Source organism: Dufourea novaeangliae, unplaced genomic scaffold, assembly GCF_001272555.1.
Source record: "Dufourea novaeangliae isolate 0120121106 unplaced genomic scaffold, ASM127255v1 scaffold81, whole genome shotgun sequence".
NCBI lineage: Eukaryota > Metazoa > Arthropoda > Insecta > Hymenoptera > Halictidae > Dufourea > Dufourea novaeangliae.
The window spans coordinates 779,067-800,656 of record NW_015373973.1 but is presented as its reverse complement, the minus strand read 5'-3'; the positions used below and the strand labels follow the sequence as shown (position 1 = coordinate 800,656).

At 39.5% G+C, this 21,590-nt stretch overlaps 2 protein-coding genes across 2 annotated transcripts in view; both read right to left on the bottom strand.

Moving 5' to 3' along the window:
• Positions 1-8,590, bottom strand: part of LOC107186868 (plexin domain-containing protein 2-like) — a 31,869-nt gene extending 23,279 nt beyond the window's left edge. Inside the window, exon 1 of the mRNA XM_015574820.1 lies at positions 8,075-8,590. Coding sequence (XP_015430306.1) covers positions 8,075-8,195 — 121 coding nt within the window. The 5' untranslated portion in view covers positions 8,196-8,590. The remainder of the gene's footprint in view (positions 1-8,074) is intronic.
• Positions 8,591-9,164: 574 nt separating this feature from the next.
• Positions 9,165-15,916, bottom strand: LOC107186832. The gene is made up of 7 exons (XM_015574775.1): positions 15,899-15,916; positions 15,550-15,601; positions 10,624-10,825; positions 10,264-10,559; positions 9,949-10,163; positions 9,452-9,886; positions 9,165-9,359 (listed from the first exon to the last, which is right to left on the bottom strand). Exons 1-7 carry the CDS (start codon positions 15,914-15,916, stop codon positions 9,165-9,167), a joined length of 1,413 nt encoding a protein of 470 aa, XP_015430261.1.
• Between the last annotated feature and the right edge of the window lie 5,674 nt (positions 15,917-21,590).

Sequence of the window (21,590 nt, the reverse complement as noted above, 5' to 3'; positions counted from 1 at the left end):
GTCGCAGAAACCGGATACGTGCGGGCGCGTGGTACGCATCTTCTTATTCTCGCTACGTGGAGACGACGCGACGGCGTTACGCTTACTCGCGCCCCGTGTCAATGGCGAAAAAAGCCACCGCAACGAGATGCGCGTGCGCGCGTTCTCCACTATCTACTCTACGTTCTCCAGGCCAGACACACGCGGACAGTAGGGGAGAGTTGCGGCGGCTGTTAGGTTTAAAAACGAACCTCAACGACACAGTTTTGTGTAATACTTGTCACAAAAAGATTTTGTTTTTATATTTTCATCTATTGGACAATGCTACATATTGCACACATGGTCATATAAGCCCTAAGTAGCGTCATAAATTTTCATTCCACAGTGTATTTAGTCGGCTTTTGGCGAAACTAGACCAACGAGTGTCGACAATAGCGTTAAAGAAACAATAGACGGTGATAAGATTTTCTAGGGGTTGCAGTCTACTGGACCCTCACCTGTACACTGCTCGGTTAATACTTCGGCGGAGAAAATTGTTTTATAAGGCCCGATACACACGGACTACTCAGCTGTGCAGCGTTTGCCAAAATTCAGGCTGTCGTGTATATGCAGCAAGTGCATAAAATGCACCGTCTATTCATCACTGACACACACAGGGTAGAAGAATATGGCAGAGCCGAAAAATCTGTCGATTGCAGTATCCCTCGGGAGACGAAAGTAGGCAGGGTCGGCTATTTGGTTGAACGGTGGAACACTCGATGAAAGAGTTAGTTAAACAAACCATCGAGACCGAAGTTTATTTAACGTAAAGAGGATCCGTGTCTCGGTATATCAAAGAAACTTTGTAAACACCAGAGCACAGCATGTTCCTTCTCGAATTTCAAGAGCTGTTTATTTATTGAGAATACGAGTAGCGAAACGATAAGATTACGAGTAGCGAATATCGAGGAACCTCTGAACCTTCGATTACAGTGACACTCTTTTACGAGAACAAGTTTCTGTTATCGTTTATTTATAAATATGTATACTTCTTTAATTTTTATAGAAAATTCATAAACAAAACCGTATCCCGAATAGAAATTTAAAAATAATTGATATGCTCTACAAAACCAAGTAGCACGAACACATACACTGTAATTACGCGATTAGAATCCCATTTCTATCGGAAACAGAAGTGGCCGCAAACAGAATTATCGTCTTATCTATGTTTCGGCGATTATGCTGTGGCGAGCACCGAAAACGATTAAGTTTATCACCGATGGTCAAGGTCATTGATTTCCGGCGTCAGATGCAGCACGTATTAATCAGCGAGAGTCATAACGTTGATTAAAAAACTCGACACTTTAAATCTGTCTCTTCAGATATTAAGCTGTGCTTTTCTAACGAGACAAACCTGTTCATCGCTACACAGGTTCATCGAACAGGTTTCTCCGCGCGGAGAGTATATTATTGAAAGCAAAGAACATCGACCGCGTGAAACCATTACAGCGCAATGTAATGACAGACGGAACGTAAACGTACGATCCGTGAACGGATCTGAACGCGGAACAGAAAGTATAAACAGATTCTGCAAACATTTCGCGTGGACAGCCTGCAGACGCTCGAGGAAGCGAGCTATGGATAGCCGTTCAATTTTATACCGCTGTCCGTGCTGAGAAACTGAAGCAGCTGTATTTCTGTAAACAGGTAAATCGCGGTTTTTCCGATCAAAATTCTTCGAATTCAGTACAGTGACTTGGCCTACCTTTGTAAGATCATCGAATACGCGAGTACTTTTTGATAGTATCAAATATCGACGTCAAAATTGGACATGATTTAAATAACATTTCTGCAGTCTACGTTCGATAGCGGAATTTTACCTTTCATAGGTCTCAACCAGCGCTGACAGGCAAACATTCACTTTCGTATGCACTTCTGACCGTCAATTCGTCTACCTATTACTCGACCTTTCTACCGAGAACCTTTCATACAGTATACTGTACACAGTTCCACTGTTCTACATGAATTGAATATAGAAATAACTCTATAAACGGAAAAGGGGAATCACACGACACGTTATAGAAGTAATTGCGAAAATACAGGAAAGACTCAAATAAGACCACGTTTATTGTGTCCTTGTTAACTGTTAACCCTCGGATTATTGACGATTTTAGTTATTGTATAACGACGACGACTCAGTTCCCTTGAACCCAAAGTATTTTCATATGCTTGAATTTTCATCGCTACGACAACTAGCTTAGAACCAAACGGACCCAAGTAATCGTTCGACAGAACAGGCACAATACAGTGAGAACAATTCAAATCCCGTGAAACCAGAGAGGAAGAGGAATACGTTCGTACATTTTCTGTTACTCGTTTGAGTGCACCCTGTGATTAATGCAAAGCGATATTAATTTCAATGGGCTCATTTGTTCGAAGACACCAACGGAGCCAAAGCAACGGGATCGGGGCTAAGGAGTTGGCTCCATTCGCGGTGAATATATGAATATAAGCGCGTCTATTGCCAAGAAATCCAGATGTTTCCTATTTTTAGACCGCACGCGACGGAAATAGTACAAGCGTCGATTCGAAGGACTAATTCGAGGAGAACGTTGAACTTTCCTAGCCGCTAGAAATATGACGAGAGATTACAGCTCGGTTATCCGACGATCAACGCCGCGTTATCGTTAGACACACAGGCCGATGCACGACAAACGACAACATTGTATCCATGCAAAAAGGGATGCATCGATAAGCGATCGCGTAAGATAGTCAATCTTAAAGAAATAACTATATGAGAGCCCGTTTTTAAACCACAGTGACTAACTCCACTTTTTGATTTTTTTTTTCAAATTTAAGAGTAAAAGCACTTGATTGGTACACGACTTCTTATATTTAATATAAATGGTAAATATAAACTTTATGGTATTAAACTATAGAAATGTAAGTACGTAACTACATATATCTATTTAAGGTTAAAACTACGGTAGAACACTTTTACTATTCACTATAGTCTCAAATCCCGTGTTCCGACGTATAGTCAACGTTCTATTGTAATTATTACAGAATCGATAGTAACACGACGCCACCAAATTTCGCATTCAAGTCAGTTGTAACGTTTAATAAAAAACAGATAGTATAAAAAGATCGTTTCAAGGCACACCCACTTAAAATTCTTTCCTCGAAATGTTTGCATTGGACCACTGCGACCAAATCTTCTAGGTATACTATGACCACAGGCCAAGTCCCCAAGTGGGGTTCCTTGTTAACCATGTCCATAAAAAATTGATGTATTGCAGTTACATCTAAAATAATATTGATAGACATTTTCTAACCCCCCTCCTAATGAAGACCGTGTAAGGTTTCGTTTGAGTAGCTCCATGGGTTAATTATAGATCGAACTCGAGGAACATATGTCCATACATATGTGTCGTTAAAAAAAACATGACGCGGTTCAGACAGCCGCATAAGCTTCACTTTCTTCGAGTCCATAGTTCATTCGTACAGCTCGTCTTTTTCCGCGACGTGGAGCGTGGCCCAAGGAGCACAGAGTGCTCATTGTCGCTTAATTGGCCTAGCAGCCTTGAAACGAACGGATCGTGTCGCGGTCGAACGAGAGTAAAGACACGCTTGGGAAGAGAACCGCGATCCCGGTTTTCCAGCGGAGGTGAGAGGATCACGCTCGCCCCGTTTTGTAGTCCTTTGTGTGTGCCGGGGCAATTTCGACTTGTTTCGAGCAGAGTGGCCACTCACAATCCCCGCGATCGAGTAACGCGTAACGAGCGTGTGCAGTGTAGATTGTCGCCACGAAAGCCACTCTAAACGAACTGTGCCAGCTTGCTGCCACACGTTTGTTTCTAGAGCACCCTACCTACCTTCCTCCCCACGCTCCCTGGAAGAGGCTTTCGGGAACCAGGCCGCGGGAGAGTAAAAGAAAATAATGGACCGATGAGGCAACCGAATATCGTGCATCGTTTCAGGAACGTGTGAACCGATACGATTCCACGCGCGTTGCGACACCGCTCGTCACGATCTTCGGGGGATCGCTGATACTTTTCGATTGGGGGGGAGGACCGATTGGTTCTTTGTGAAAAAGTTTATGTAGATCGTTGTCATCGCGGCTCCAGTCGCGGGAGTAGCTTGTTGCTTGCTACCTGGAATCTTGTAATGACTATGGTGTTGCAATGAACATTCTTCTTGTCAAGAGGAAAGGTAAAAAATAGAGCGAATGCAGAAAAATATTGGAACGCCGTTAGGTCTGTTACGGTTATGGCAACTGAACTGGGACGAGGGGAAGGCGATATGAAGAGAGAAGAGTGAAAAAGAAAGAAACGTTTCATCTTGGGCAGGTAGTCGAGTGTGATCGGTAAGGCTACTTAGCAGACCCTCGCTTAGACGTGGGATGTTCGATAATCGGTTTAGGAGAGTATACGCACAAGAATCAGCAGCAGATCGGATACCTGCGAGAAAGGTATTGTCCGAGAAACCCTCTGATGGCGAGTACAGGCGGTGACGCCAAACAGCAAATACATCGAACAGAAGAAAACAAAATACATGACGATGAAAAAAACGCGTTCCTTGACTGATTACTGCACTCTAAACTATAAGCGATAGGAACTATGTATCGCAGCTTAGGTCATTCATTGACCTCCTCTCCGCGACCGATACAAGACCCCGACACGTTGCGACGCTTGAATGAGGACACGTTAATAGTGAAAATTATACGCAACAGTGGCTCACGACGACGACGGTCTACCTAGAGAACACCTATCGATTTTTTTGTCTGCGCCAACAGACGAGTATCGTGTTCCTTGTTCGCTTGCCGTACCCGTACCTACCGTGTGCGCAAAGAAAAAACCTGTCGAACTACACTCCTTACCGCTAACACAAAATCCAATTGACACTGTTACGAACATACATTTCTCTACGGGACATTTCAAAGAATTGGAACGAAACATATCTTCCACGCGATTCGAGATATTGCAAGAATTATAAATGGACTGTGGATATTAATGCAAATATATATACCTATTGGTTAATTTGCAGAAGCTGAAGTCAAATATAAATTTGTTTATTTTATTAAGTTGATTGTTACAATTATTCTATTTTTATATATTCTGGTCTCCTCTAAACGAACTATTAGTCTGCTAATTCCGGCCTTGAATGGTATGTCGACTATATTCCAGCTCGGAAAAATACTTAATGCGGAATATATTTTTCTACAATCATTTACACTAGTTTGATTTTTTTGCGACTTTAACTTGTCATTGATTAATTTTTGATCGCGTGTCATATTTAAAACATCAGGCAATTGATGCATTGTCGTATCCGTTCCACATCAAATAAAAAACTTCGCATATAAAATAGTGCATCCGACTTTCAACTTATAAGATATCGTCGTGCAGGTAAACTAGCATTTGCGGAATTTAATGGTATCCATGTCAACCTTCTGATAGCAAACCTATTAAAACGATACAGTGGCACTGAAGATGTTCCATGGTTTCTAATAGAATTTCCCGGATTATTTCGTACTTCCACTGATTCCATATACGCTTTATGATCCGACTGGGACGACCATCGAGGGAAATATTTACGAACCACTCCATGAAGAGGCAGACATAAGAAAAACATTTTTAAAAAAAAGGGATGAGGAGCCGGCGCCTCTGGCGCCCATTGCGTAGTTCCAGACGCGTCTCTCCTAACGCATGTGCGTATTAACACTCAACAAAACAACGCAAAAGTAAGCGGGAAAATTGCTCAAGTGTCGTTAATTTTTGATAAAATTTTACCTCATGACAACGTTGCATCTTTAATACTTTAAAATTCCGAGACTTTATAAGAACTTAATGGCGCGCAACACGTGGAAACCTACAAACCTGCTCGCACCCGAGCAATTTCTTTCTCTTTATTAGAACTTCACGTATTATAGGGTCGCGTAGAAAGTTTCTACGTTTCTCACAGAGTAAGTCGACTACGACCTATTGCATAATTCATTAGTAGCTATTCTTTTGTACATAATTACAGTAAAAACCATAATTCGAATACTTTTCGTGTGTATGTGTAATATCAAATAAGCCTGATCATATTTATTGATTTTAAATAATGTATTTCCTGTGGCCATTATAGTTGCAAATGTACCACCATTGTTCGTACATATATTTTCATGTATCCACACGTATTATTTGTTCTGCTTCGCATCTATAATTAAACTGTAAGGCCTTTAGTAATTAGTCACGTATCAGTTAATGAGACGTAACAGCCATGCGAAGGATAGAAAATACAGGTAAAGAGGTTAAACGTGTCACGGTGAATATATGCGAACAGTTTTGTAGGCGATTTTCCTGTAGTACATACACATATACCTGAATGTAGAAGACGTATGATCGCTTCCATTATTGCTGAAAATTTGCGATCGAAAGAGGAACACTTTTGTTTCTGTCTTACCAAAATAATATGTAATATATGGAAATAGCTCCCACGACAAACTCATCGACGTTCTCATCAGATAAATATTCAAGGTCGTATCTCCGAATACATAGGAGATCCTCTTTATTATCTTTTGTATTCAGAGACCATGTGACCTTGAACATTATTGCGTTATGCGTCACACGATTCTCGCTTCTTTAAGGTAACAAAATAATGCCGAACATTTATCATAAAGAATTTAAAAAATCTATTTCATTCTATGAATTATTAAAAAGAAAATTTCATAATTTAATTTTCATTCTTTATTGTTCTAGTTACTTCTTTAAATCCACAAGCGTTGTTTTAATCGACACTCGCGTTGAGACACCGCGTACAACAAAAGATTCGTCAAGAATGCAAAATGTCACTCAATTGATTCCTAACGGTGGACAAGAAAAAAATATCGGTTGACCATGATATTCCCGATACATCGAATTAACCATCGAGTGGTAAACAGAAAGAAACGAGCCAACGCTCCGAAATCAAACTTTTCATGGAACTGGCAATACAGGAGATATTGAAAAAAAAAACATTACAACCTATAAATTCGTGCTGAACTCCAGACATTAGTGATACACTATTTTCTTTCCTTATATAAAGCCTAATATTGATCAACTATGACTGCATACCTTGTATCTTAAATTTAATAATAATAAATTGAAGTCAAAAACTTATCACCACGCAATGCTGCCTACGCGTCGACTGTAGGCGAACACGGTGAACGGTGCACTTGCTACAGTTATTATTGTCGCTAAATCAAAACCCCCCACTGGAACCCTCGTGGCGACATAGCTTTCCTGTTAAAGTAGAAAGTATCGTAACGTATTCCATGAAAAGGATCGGACGGATGTATTTTCTCAATGGTAGGAAGAGGGGAGAGCAAACGTATGGCGAGAAAGGTTTATGACTCGAAAAAATTGGTGACGAGAAGTGATCGAATGAGAAACAGGAAGAATCAGCGCGCAGATAGATCGTAGTTTCAAATCTGCCATAAACCAACATTACCAACTTCTCTAGTGAGAAACGTTTTTGTACACTTCATAAATCGAACAATGCTACGTAACTACACAATTGCTACAACAAGATACACTGAGACAATACGGCTAATAACAATCACGTTCATTGTGAGAGATTCAAAGGTATGACGTAAAACAGGAAGGTTCGAGAGACAAAGAGAAAAGGAAAGATATACTTGTCTCAACAAAACCGAATGTCATGATATTACCATGACATTGAAATAAAATGACGACTTCGATAATACGATGCTCCGAATGATTAGCCATTCAGTAGAGGAGAAAGAGATACATATGCTTATTATACTTCCGAGACCCTGTTACGTATGTACACAAAGTATTTCACGCGACATGTACACCTTGTAAATTATCACGACGAGACACAACATACGTGCATCAGAAAGGAAAGGAAGCAGAGAACGAGGGAAATTGTTCTTTTTGTTTTAATTTGCAGTCATGCTCAGTGAAATTGTGTAGCAGTGTGCGTTTATCTGTTTTTTAGTTTCTTGGTTTCTCTCTGTCGCACCTTCGCCGTGGTCTTTTTTCGGCAAAAGGCCACGAGACAGGCCACCATCGAGACTGCGCCGCGAAAGAGAACGCGTGTAGCGTGCAACAAGTTGAATCAAGAAGAGACTCACTGAACTCGTTGTCCGCGAAGCTCGGGTCGACTGCGTAGAGGGCCAGCAGCAACAGGATGCACAACCATCCGCTGGTAGCTCGAACACAGCCACGGTTAAAGCACCACCGTTCACACGCCATATTTACGGAGCAGTTAAACTCTCTTGTGGTACACGAATATATAAATCCGTGTGGCTCCGTTCGTGTCACGTCTGCCTCGCACAAGGCGACTCACGAGACGATGACGGAAGGATGAACGAAGAGAGGGGGCCCGGAGACACGACAGAGACAGAAGGTGAGTGACAAATGAAGACAGAGGGAGAATGTTAGAGAAAAATGACGCAGCCACGAAAAATACAGGAACGCAAAAGAACCAGAAAATCGCGATAGACAAGAAATGTTTCACGAATTTTCTTGTCGCTATGGAAAGTTCACCGCAGTGTTCACTACTGTCACCGAGAAATAATCTTCTTTTTATTTAGCAAACTGTGTACGAGAAGGCGAAGAGACAGGAGGTTGAGAACTTTGTTCGGACGCGTCTTTAAACCGGTACCGGACGAACGTGAACGACGACGACGATCACTTGCGACGAGAACGGCATGTTGGCTCTCACTGGCTCATCGCCCCCGTCGTGTTGTACGTTGTACCTCTGCCACTCTCCCGGGGGAGTTCCGTTACGTTATCTAGATAATTGAAAGATTTTCGACTCAAGATAATGGCGGAGCCAATCGAATTGTCGCTAACACTCTACGCTTTCAATATTTCAAGTACAAAATGTTTATAGTAAGGTCAGTCATATGAAGATAAATTTGAAATGCCTTGGTTAGTAAATAAAGATGAGTCTTTTAAATGTATTGACATATTAATAAGATATATTTTCGTTCAAATTAAGATGTTATGTTGATGCTCCGAAAAATAATTTAGTCACGATAATAAAAAGAAAAAACTAGCGAAATAAGAAAACCATACTTGTGTCTTAAATGTTTTTAAATCTCTCAATATCGTTCAAATTTTTATTAATATTGTAATGTACATAAGTCGTAGCGCTTACAATTTACGCCGATAATGAAGGCCCCTATACTCTCGGAAGACGATAAAGAATGATTTATCTTATTTTAATATTTCTTCATCAAATTCTTCCAATCTAGAGAAATTGTCGCTCGTTAAAGATAAGCAAGACATTTCAGAGAACGATGTTTCATCAAAAATATGCGATTGACAAGGAGAGACAGGAAGGACCTTCGGTTGACCAAAATTTTCATCAGATGTTAGATTATTAATCATGATGTGTTGATCAAATATAGTCTGTGTAAATAATAATTTTATAAACGAATAAATAGATCATAATTAAGAAATTTTCTCAATAATATTTTAAGACACCAATAATTTATATTTACTGTGAAACAAACTTTATCCATAAATGTTCTGTGGAACTGTTGTTCGTAATTATTATCAGATGCAGAATTCAAAACGGCATTAACTTGCAGTATTTGTTCATTTTTTTTCTTTATCATATATGCTCTATTTGTTGTTCTGTATATATACTCTAATTCATCAAATGCATTTAATGACAAAATAAGCTTAGAGTCTTTAATCCTAGCATACTCATCTTTTTCTTGAATTTCTTTTTCTCTTTTTATAGACTGTATTATCATCTTCTGTACTTCTTTTAGTAATCTACCCCATGAATTATATCTTTGGGTCATCAAAAATATTGCTTGACCATCCATACCAAGAGGAGTAGTCCCAACTTGCTCAAAATATCTACCTACTTCTACCCATACTTGTCCTAACTTTAATTTAAAATACAAATCTGTGATAGATATTGTTATCTGAAATAATATTTTAAATATGTTATAATAAAATTTTCAGAAACATTTTATCTAGCACTTACTCTATCCTCCATTGGAAGATCATGGTACATTATTTTGTAATGCTGCTTTGCCATTTCAAACCTCTCATTGTCTCTTTCAATAATTTTTCTAATACTATATATCTTTGATCTAACTGAACCGACCATATCATTTATTGCTGGACTAATGTGTCCACAGAGTTTTCTATCATAAGTTTCTAACCACTGTTTCCTGCTCATTTCGGGAAATTCTTCATCTAGTTTACAACAAATAGAATAAACATATTGAATACTTAAATATACCATATGATGATAATGAAAATTTTTGACAGTATTGTAATTTGCCTTCCACAGAACCATCTGAGCATCTTTTTACTTGAAGTCGGATTTCTTCTTCTCTCCATATTGTTGCTAATAAGGACATTAATCCAGTTTTCTTATTGATTCTTCTCCATGTACACAAATAAGCACCACAAAAATAGTTTTCACACATATCGGTCAAAATAGTAAGATATAAACGCTGAGAAGTGTATGGGACAACTTCGATAATGTCAAGAATAACATATATTGCTCCACTTTCAATGAATTTCTCAAGATTTTTGGAGCACCACACTATACACTCCCAAATATATGAACCTAATGCTAATAAAAGACTACCAAAACTCTTTATATCGTGATATCTTATAAGATTGCTTGTATAGTAAACATAAACATTACCGTTGATCTACTTGAATTTCTGTGTCCTTCTGGTACAAACATCGGAAAAGTAGTTCCATAACAAATGCAATGCTTTGATCTCCATATACCTCTTGATAAAATATTTGGTTTTTTACAAGTCTTTCAATTGAGACTAACATATGTGTTAAAATTTTTTGTTCCTTCATTGTAATTTTTTTAAAAGTTAAAACATGATTAATCACTCCTATATAATGTTAAGAATAATCTTGTTGTACTATAGGATGTAAACTGAGTAGTAATTAGCAAAATCAATATTAATTCACTAATATAAAACTAACTGATTAATGAAACTGCTATTCCATGTTCTCTAAGGTTTTCTAATAAAAAAGTGTTATCACTTAAAACAATTACGCAGATTGTTTTTGTGCAATTCATTACTATATCTATATCAAATTTTATGCTTAAACTCCAATCCAATAGCATTAATAATCTACAAAGATATTCAATTGTTTTATAGTATAAACAATTATAATTTTTACTCTTTTTTAAAATTAAATTTCAAATACCTAATAGTACCATCATATTCTACAAAATCTTTTGGCATTTTTGGTGTTAGCACAGATAAAGCATTAATAGCATATGTCCATAAATTCCAAAATTGGGATGCACTCCAAGTAATTTTTGAATATTCAACATTTGGATTAACAAGCTGAAGTATAGTACCCATCAGTTTCCTATCTGTCATTAACTGTTAAAAAGATACTAAACAATAAGCATATTCTTTATAATTCAGTATGGACTATAAATTAGTAACATGATTACAGAAATACAGGCATCAATTTGGGATAGATGAATAACAGTTAACAATAAGATTTTTTGGAAAAATAAATCTTCATTAGTTCTGCCAAATTTTACTGTTTCAGAAAATACTCTCACAAAACCAGTCTCAACAGCTACCAAGAACTTGATAACATTATCTGCTATACCACTACTAACAAAATTCCAAGAGGGAAATGAAATTAAAATTGCAAGAATAATGACTGCAATTTCATTTCTGATTTTTATACTGGCTTTTCTATATTGGCTGTAGAATATTTGTCGTTCAAATGTGTAACTCAAACCCCTGTGTAATTTAAATTAGTTTTATATTATTGATCTATACATGGATTGTGTATCTGAAAAATTAATTTTTTGTATCAAATTCAACAATTTACCATAAAGCACAATGCACACATGTTACAGTTTTATTTAAATTCATAGACATATCTTTAGAAGAAAGAATAGATCTTATCAGACTCCATAAAGTGTTCATTATTAAAAGAGTTGCATCTTCAGTATATGCACCTCCTAATAGTAATGAGTCAGGTGGCCGTGTGCAACGTAATTGAGTGGAATAAGCAAGATCCATTCTAACAAATATTATGTTAAGTACACCAGCTTCTAACATTCTGTGAGCTTTGGTGAACATTGTATATGTATAAGTGCTTAAAGAATAACCATTTTTTCTACTCATATATAAAATTCATATTACTTACAGCATATACGTGAGATAGATGAAAGTAAAAATACTAATTCCAAAATTTTTAAGTACATCGGTGGAAGAGAAGCTTCTAGTGACTGAATTACAAATGCTGACAGTTTTGATTTTTCCATACCTCTGTGACAGAACTCAAGCTTAACTGCTGCAACATTTGTTGCACTTCTTTTTAATAATAAGGAATGCAGAGCTTTATGAATTTTTAGCACTTGTTCTTTTGTTGGTAATATTAGAAGAAAATGTCCTAATAATGTAAAATACTGTTCCATTATATTACAGTTATCTATAACTTCAGAAGACCTTTCTAGTAAAGGTGGGAAATTACAGAGTTCCAACATTTCATTAAGATATGGTTTATATTCTTTAACTGATTTAACATTTTTAGCCAGAAACTCTAATATCTTCATTATATTTGGCAAGTCTTTTACCTTCTACAGATGTTTTTAAGGAAATATTCACTAACAAAGGAAAGAAAACAAGCACATATATAATACATATAATTTGTTCAAAGAAATGAATTGTTTTGAATAAAAAGTCACTTTATAAATGGAAGGATACATAACCATTATTTTCTATTTCATGAATATATTCATACAAAAGTCTACAAATGCGAGGAACACTGTCCTTTGTCACAGGATCGGCTATAAGTTCATGCAATTTATTCAAAGTTTTACTTATGTCAATCTTCGAATGTTTCTTAAAATCAAATATTTTTTTCGGTAATTTATTAGTGTCAGGACACGTGCGAATATGTTTTGGGCAATAGAATTCTTCCCAAACATCATTCGTATTCAACTTATCAAAGTTTTGATCTTTAATTTCTTTCTCCTCAGTGTTCATATCGGATATCTTCTTTGTAAACAATTAAATACATAAAAATTAAATACTTAAAAAATGTAATAAATTTGATATTATATCGTTTCATGAACAACGTATGATTCGGTAATTCGAGAAACTTGCTTTTCGCAAACCAAGTAATTAAGTAATTGTAATAGGATTCGAATATTGTGTAAATTATCAAGGAATTCTTACCTTTGTTTTGCAGTGAGTGTCAAACATATTTCTCGATAAAAATTGAATGCAATCCAATCCAATAACAACGAACGGTATTATATTCTCGCTAAAAGCATATTAAAATGTGGCGGACAAAATGTGAAAAAAAACGGTCACCAACATAGTGCTGCCACCTGCCGTAGCATTAACAAATTGAATCACAGGTGGCGTTTAAACTAAAAGTCGCGCCGACTCGTTATTGCTTTAATTTAGTTCAAAAATTTTCCATCAAAAACACCTTTTATAATATATTTTACTACACCAATGTTTACCTGAAATTTGATAGAATATAGCATATAGAAATCCAGAGAAAAACGATATAGCTTGTACGCAGAATAATAAGAAATATCGTATATAAAAAGTTGACCGCTGTCGGATTCCTGCACACATACGCAAGTTCATGAATGTGTTTGGCTTGCGTTCACGTGCAGGAGAGAGTTGCAGCAGTCGCCGACGTTGTCGATGGTAGCAAGGTGTGTGCTTGTGTTCTTGTTCCTCGGTTTACCTGGATTTTTCGCCGTATGTGTATGAATTTCATCTCTGACGCGATCGAACAGTTGTTATTAACTATAAATGATTGTAATTGATATTATTCTATGACAGCATCTATAGTTCCGGAAAAGCATTCATTTTTTACAATTATCTAGAAGTGCTCCATTTTGTGCTTTTGATTTTAAATCCATAAAGTTGAAAAAGATATTCATTGTTCATAATAATTCTTTATCGTGGTTGATATTATACTCATCATACTCTACTATAACTGGTTCAGTGGTAATTATTGTAGAGGGTTCTTACATTCGGTGCATGGAAAGTATAGATACATATATGTGTAACAGTTCGTGCTTGATATGTATACTTTCAAAATAATTTCACGGTTATTTTATCTTTAAAATATGATTATGTTCTTCTAATTCGACAAAACATTCTGAAAGCAAATTTATTATTGAATATGAATATATGAATTATATTCTGTACGGTAGCTCTCATTATAATTTATCTCCATACAATCAGATTGCCAAAAAATAATTATAATTTCTTGCGTCATTAATCCTTGTATTGTATTCTTATATTAACTGCGTTCATATTTTCTCCATGTAATTAATTATCCGAGGAATTATATTTCCATCGACATTCGAAGTGAAATAAATATTTTTCTAAAATCTGCTAGTCAATAATGTGAATCTTGGCTTTGTATGGGTTACTTGAGTACTTAAATAAGAGTGAATTTACTCAGACAGTTATCACGATCCGTAAAGTTCATATTGATCAAGTAGTTCTCAATATACACTAGAATTATCACAGTTACAGTTGGACGTCGAACGATTGGAGTAGAGAGAATTTTGTAAAATACTTTCAGGAGTCTTGAACCAGGCAACCGTTCACAAAAAAGAAGCAATCATCACGTAAACCGTGGATCAGTGGTTGAAGTGGAGATCGTGGTCGTTCGATCGTCGCTCGAAGTCAATGTCGAGATACACGGTCGCAGGTAGTCGCCCTCTACTACGCTCGCACGTAAGACTGGTCGTGCGTGTATGGACTCCATACTATGGACTGGTTCGTAGTAGTCGCGACGCTGCCGACAGCAGCTGAAGTGCGTGCATGTCGTTCTTCGTGATACCTACATCGTGCAGTTTTCGCTCGTGTGAATTCTTTCTATCTCTAAGCTTAGCGTGCTCGTGAAGAAAAGCGTGAACAGGAAAAGGATTAATGGATTAATCTGAGAGGCTGGGTGTGACTGGTGATGTGACTAGTATTTGGCGACCTTGGCGGGACGGTGAGTGACCTTTTCGAATGGCACATTCTCGTGACTTGATTTTTCTACAGTATGCGCGGCCGGTGTTCCCCGTACCGGTGTTTTCTCACGGGAAAAATACCATATTAATTAGAACAACAACGCGGCGTGTAACGAGCCACGGCTACAATTACTCTTTCTGAGCTTCCCTTCTGACCCTATGTCTTCCGTCCGAGACACAGGCGCGTTTCTTCTTCCTTTTTTTTTCTTACAAACACTTACATAGAATACAAGCGAAATGCTACCCCATTGTGAGAATGCTATGCACGTAGTTTCTGTTGTTTCGAGCGGTCATCTCCAGGCTAGAGGAGAGGCACTAGAAAAGGCGCGTGTGTTTCTTTTCCATATACCTGTCAAAAGAACATTCTTGGCATTTAGTGTGCGCTCGCCGTGACTCCATCATATTTCATTCTACCGTCAATATTTTTTCTAGCGTGAGAGTATCGCACGTTTCTATGCGTTAGAATTTATGAGCACGTTTGATCGATCGCAGATACAACGTATTCGTGACTGATTGTCTTTTGTACTTGGAGAAGCGTCTGCAGACACATGCATCGAAAATCGTTTGATTGGATAGGGGAACGTTGTAACACTAGCAGAAGACCCGAATAAGACGAATAAGAAGCCAAAAAATGCTGCGTTAGAAAAATTTAGATACGGTGATGCGAGGGGTTAGCAGACTCGTTTCCCTCGAGCCGGCGAATCAATATTTGGAGGGTAAGCGTCCCGACGACTGTCGGCGTCGAAGCTGCGGAACGTGAGTCACTCACCCCTGATTGCGAGGGAGAAAGAGAGAGAGAAGGACGACTCTTCTCTTTCACCCTCTCTTCTTGTATCGCGTTCGAGTCGAGACGACTCGACCCGATATAATGCGAGAAGATTGCAACAACGAGACAACGCGACGCGACGCGGAAGTTGTCCGCGAATGTTACCGATTTCACGTTCCACATAGCTTATACTTTTATCAATTTTCGGCCTCATCGGTTTTAAAATGAAATAAACGGGGCGCGGATCGTTAGGAGGATTATTATTAAACACATTCGCTGTAAAATATTTCCAGGATGATATCGAAAACAAGCGTTGTCTCCTTTGTGGTACTTAGCCGACGACGAAATTAAGAAATGAAGGCGTATCGAATCTGTCGTCGCGGGATTTCGCTGCGGTTTAATTAAGACACTTACGGATTTTCGGATTCCCCGGCGCAGTCGTAAGAACGGTACGTTAATTTACGGCCTTTAAAGACGCCCGTGCACGCATACGAGCGTGAAATGTATGCACCTAACTAAACCCGTTTGAGGGAGCCACACGGTGGGAACAGGTTCCATAAAATTGAGCGTTCTTCCGTAGAACTTTTATCTGCGGCCAGCATCTCTCTTCGTAGCGTAGTTGCATCGATGTGGAAAGCACATCGGGCCCTTCGTAGATTTTTTCGGTACTAGAAGAGATCGACATAACGGAAGCTGGGAATAGAGTGTTTGCTACTGTTCTGTATCTCACGTTCTTACGAGATTCCGAATGCATTAAAAAAAATTTCTTTAGCATTCGAGCGGTTATCTTTATAGGAAGTTGCATGTGCCTCTGATAATAGCTTTAATGTTTCTTTTTTGCTTAAGAAATGTATTGTCTCTTATTTACACCGTTGAAACGCAACGATGGTATTGATGTAGGTCATAAAACGTATTAATAAGTTGAAACACAGTTGATTCTAATAATGAGAATTCTGGCGTCGTTTTAAACCTATTCCATGACGACATTCAAGATTTCTTCCGGAGTAAGATCTCCCTGTGTCATCACCACAGTTTGAAGTAGGTAGCGGTGACCGACAATGCTTGAGAAATCAATGAAGCACACTATACCATGTTCGAGAATAGACGGTCGGCGCCTCTCCTTTTTCCGATTTTACCGCTCACCGTTACGCGAATATAGTTTCTCGTACCGCGTAACGGTTGTTATTGTAACTACCCCGTAATCACTAAGCCACTGTTAGCTTCTCGTCTGAGTGCTTTCAGAGGAATTCATGTTTATTCGTCGGAAAAACTACTTTACTATTCAAATCCATCGGCTTCAGCCTGCACAGTCATCCTTCTAGTAGAAAGTTTCTTCCGAATAGGTCCTTTCTTCTATGTTAGCACTTGAGGAAAGGAAACCGAAAGTGTGAAACCTCGTGAATGACGAGTTGCGAATACGTACAGATAACTTGATTGATAAATCACCTTTAACGTTCGCCTTCCGTATTTGCAGTAGAACCGAGTTTGCGGTCCATTCACTTCTTCCAAATCCAATAATATAAATGAAACTCATCTTATTTTCCCGCACGTTGCGGCACACTTAACAGATCAAATGATTAATATCGATACAATGTCAACTGGAATGATTAGACGAGGTTGAGTACCTCTCTTTTAGGATGTTTGTTACCACGCGTCGTAAACAACAAAATATACGAAGTGTATTTGCACATTCAAGATTACTATAAATATATTCGTCGAGCTGATAAACGAAAGAAAAAAAACTCATTTATGCGATGAATGGTATACTAATTGTTAATATCTAAATCCAATTAATAGCTACTGATGATCGCAATTTCAATTGAAACTCGCAAGAAGAAACACGACTGAGGTCCCAGCCGTGATCTTGCGCACGTCTGTTGCAACCTTGAACAACAGAGAAGGACCGTGTACACCGGTTGTTGTAATAGGTGTGCGGCACGTCCCTTGCGTGTTCATTCGTCAAGCGAGTAGATTGAACGTAGAGTCTGGTCTCCATGGCATCGGCCAAAAACACCTTCAGGCTATCGGAGGAACTCGAGCCGCAGCCGCCGCTTCTCTTTCCGAGAAAATAATTCCTCCCTAATTTGGGCGACCTTCATGAGCCGACCGGAGGAACCGTACGTAATCGTAATAAGGCACGGGATTGTCGGTCGAATGGGATATTCGTCCGAAAAACCAGCGGGACCCGATCGAGAGAAGCCGATTATGATAATGATACCGCGTTAGTCTTCCAGAATCGTCCGCGTCGTGTGTAATTTTTTCGATGTTCTCGCTGGGGGATTTTCAACGTCATTCCGGGAACGATCAATGTCGGTTTATGGCCGGTACCGAATGATCGAGTGATTTTTTTCATCGAACCATGCGGTCAATAATGAAGGTAGTTTTACGGTCGATTTTTGTAATATACTTGCTCGTTCTTTTTCTGATTCTTTATCAGTCACGGGAACGATCAGAATGCGTGGAGTCTGCGTACAGCCCTTTATCCCGTGGAAACCTTCGGTTCACGGTGTAACAAGATTGAAAGGATTTGCTGCATCAGTATGTACTCGGGCTTGACCGAAGATTATCGCGGTATTAAAAGATTGTTATGGAGGATTTAAGAGACGATTACAATTCGGTGACGAGCACGAACTATGTCGCGTAAAATATTTCCTTGTTTATGTGTCCCGAAGCAGTACATAATATTGTAGATTAGACAAGGGCAGGGGAATGTCTTTGATAGCCTTGGCCATAATCTTTGATGCCACGTACAAGCTATTACTTGTCAAATCTCTCACGATTTGATGCTGTCGTTGTCTATTAGAGAGATAGTTGCAATTGAAAACTTACGAAGGGAAGAATGTGCTCTATTAACTGCAGAATAGATACATCGAATAGCCAACAGTTGGGTATCGAAGTGATGGAGGTGTTTCAAAGATTGGCCGCTATTATCTGTTTTTCGACTCACTTGTTTCTGAAAATAAAAATTAGAAACGCTTGTTTTTTAAATGAAGTAGGGACTACCACGGTGCTAAATTTCACGTGACCTAAAGCGAAACAGCTGGTCCGTCATCCGGAAAAATAAGAAAACGGGAGTCAGTCGTGTAATCCAGGTAAACAGACGCGTCGACGCGGCAAAACAGTAAATTGGATCGACGATCTCTGGAAACAGCAGTAAATACGCTTTATGTCTTTATTAAAAGGGCCACCGAATCGAGTGGTACATTGGTCCGAGGTCGGCTGGTTCCGAGATAACAGGTAGCTCGACGATTCATCGAAGGATTTCTTTCTCTCTCTTTCTCTCTCCCTCTCTTTCGATTAGTCCGGCCAGAAGCCAGATTTTTCGACCGGTTATCCACGGACCTGAAGACCACTTGACCGACTCCGAAATGCGTGAGTCGTTATATGTGTAGCGAGAAGATCTCGAGGCCCGTTTTCGAGCATAATTGGTAGGTTCGAATTCCGGACCCTCTCCGCGAGCTCTCCTCTTGTGTAGATAATTAATAGTTCTTTCGCTGAAAACGACGGAATCCCCATGGGTCGACTCGGGCCACGTTTTTTCCTCTCCGTTCTGTAATCTTTTTCTTTTTCTCTCTCGCTCGTGGTCGAGGAAAATGGATACTCTCGCGTAACGCGGACAATTAATTTCACGTAACCACGGAGCACGCGGTCAGGGGTAAGAATCTCCTGGCGAGAAGATGCTATCGATATCGCGCGCATTTTCCACTGGACGGTTAACCGGAATTTCATAGTCGGCAACGTGTGAGCGGGAACGAGCGTGGAATACAAAGAGACGCGCGTGTGCACCGGCCACGGAATACCACCCGATGGAAGAATGCACTCGACCGTTGGAGAAGGACGAGGTCACGCGCCGTGCAAAATTTTCTTCGCAGATGTTGCAACCGTATGGAAAATAGCTATGATTAGCGTCCGAAAATATTACCGGTTCTCCTTGGATTAATCTCGCGTCGTCTAGACGGAATTATCGGCTCATTGCGGCTGAAATCGACGATATCGTTGGGTAATATATTTTTGGTGTTTATTTTTATCGATTAAATTTGACGAGTATCGTGTTGCAGGTTTTTGTAAAAGAAATTAAACTCTGCGATAAAAGATCGTGCCGTTGACACGTACGCGGTATCAAACTCTTTCAGCGTACGCGTATTTGTCGACTCATTCGAGCTGCTCCGAAGCTAGATTGTTTGGATGATTCGCGTGTATTTCACTGCGCTCTGCACGGTAAGTCTAGAATTTCGTTTTTCACGGATCACGCTCGAAGATCCTTCAAGAGACATTGCTCACGGATCATGCTGGTTCCCAACACTGTGGATCGAAAGCGTTCCCGGTTGCGGCCCCGTTGGATGACCATGCCGTCCCTTCGACGCTCCGCTCCATTTAACTTTTTACTCGAGCGTTTTTTTCCGAAAGCATTGTGCATTAGCGCGCTCACTTTCCGCCTCGAAGCCAGTGTTCGTACAAAGTCCGATTTAATTATCGAATAGCTGAGGGTTGAAACCTGCATTATTTCTACAGGCAGAATGACTGTATAGTATTTCCAGCACGTCTTCTATTACACTTACAGAAAGAAGGTGATTCCACGCGAAAAGAACAGATTAAAATTAAACTCACTTACCGATGAAGATAATAAATAGTAGAAGATTCTGTTCGATAATAATTTCTATCTAAGTCAACGCTTAAGTCCAACTAATCCAGACAGTTTCATAATAAAAAAAACAAGTAATCGTTGTATATACAATATTTAAAAGAAAAATGTTTTTCACTTGGATAAAAAAATCAGTCGTAAAGGGTATAGGGATGTAAGGTATGCGTTCTGAAAGTCGTAGAGCGTAATAAAGGGTTAAGACCGAGCCGGTTTGGCAGAGTACCTTCGACGCGAAGTAAAGGTCATACGCGTCGCGAGGAGCCACTCCGCGGAGCGTCCCTGCGCGCGTTTAAACACCGGCGTCCCTGGACATATCTCCTCGCTTCCTTCTTTTTCCTTCCCGTCGGGTTATTTTCTTCTGGAGGCGAGCAGCCGGCCGGTCTCCGCGGCCGTTGTCTGATGCCCAGTTGGTGGTTGCCCGTGCGCGTCGCGTCGGTTCGATTGGTTCGTGCCGATGCGCCATCCGTTTGGATTGGTCAAACCGGATCGGTTAGCCTCAGGGCGGCAGGGGGAGGGAGGGATCGGAGAAGCGATGCGATGCAACGAAAGAGGCCCATCCGTGCGCTCCGGCTACGGTCAACTAGTCCCTGCGATCTTGAGGACCAACTGCGCGCTCGATTCCAAACGCAACAAAACAAACGGGACGGGAGAAGATAGTCATTGCGAACGGCCCCTCGCGCGTCCTTTACGCCACGTACCTATATATTACGTTCTGCGTACTCTTAAACGCGATTCCACTCGTCGCCGTTAAGGACCTGCTTCTCCGGCAAGTACATACATACGCGCGACTGTTTCCTTCGCATCGACTCGGCCAGCGTTCCTTTCAAATAATAGTAGGCCGTTCCAACTAAGAAAATGCTCACTTATTGAATTAAGAATGCTGTGACCTGTATAGGTATTTTTAATCCCCTGATAGAAATCTCGAGTGGGAATATATTTCATTTACTTAACTCTTGAAAGATTCGACTATAGTAAATACAGTATTAGTACCTGGTCGTAGACGTCTTTTGAAGTAGTAAACGCAGAAAAAGAGGAATTCTGCGAACAGAAAGCAAAGGAAGGGGTTGTAGGACGTGAGAGGAAATAATAATAATTAAGAAAATTAAGGTTGGATCTGAACTATGAACGTGTTTTGGAGACCACGGACCTTTCAGACAAGACTGGGATGTTAACATTAAGCACGAGAAATGATACTGTATGTACATCGACACAATT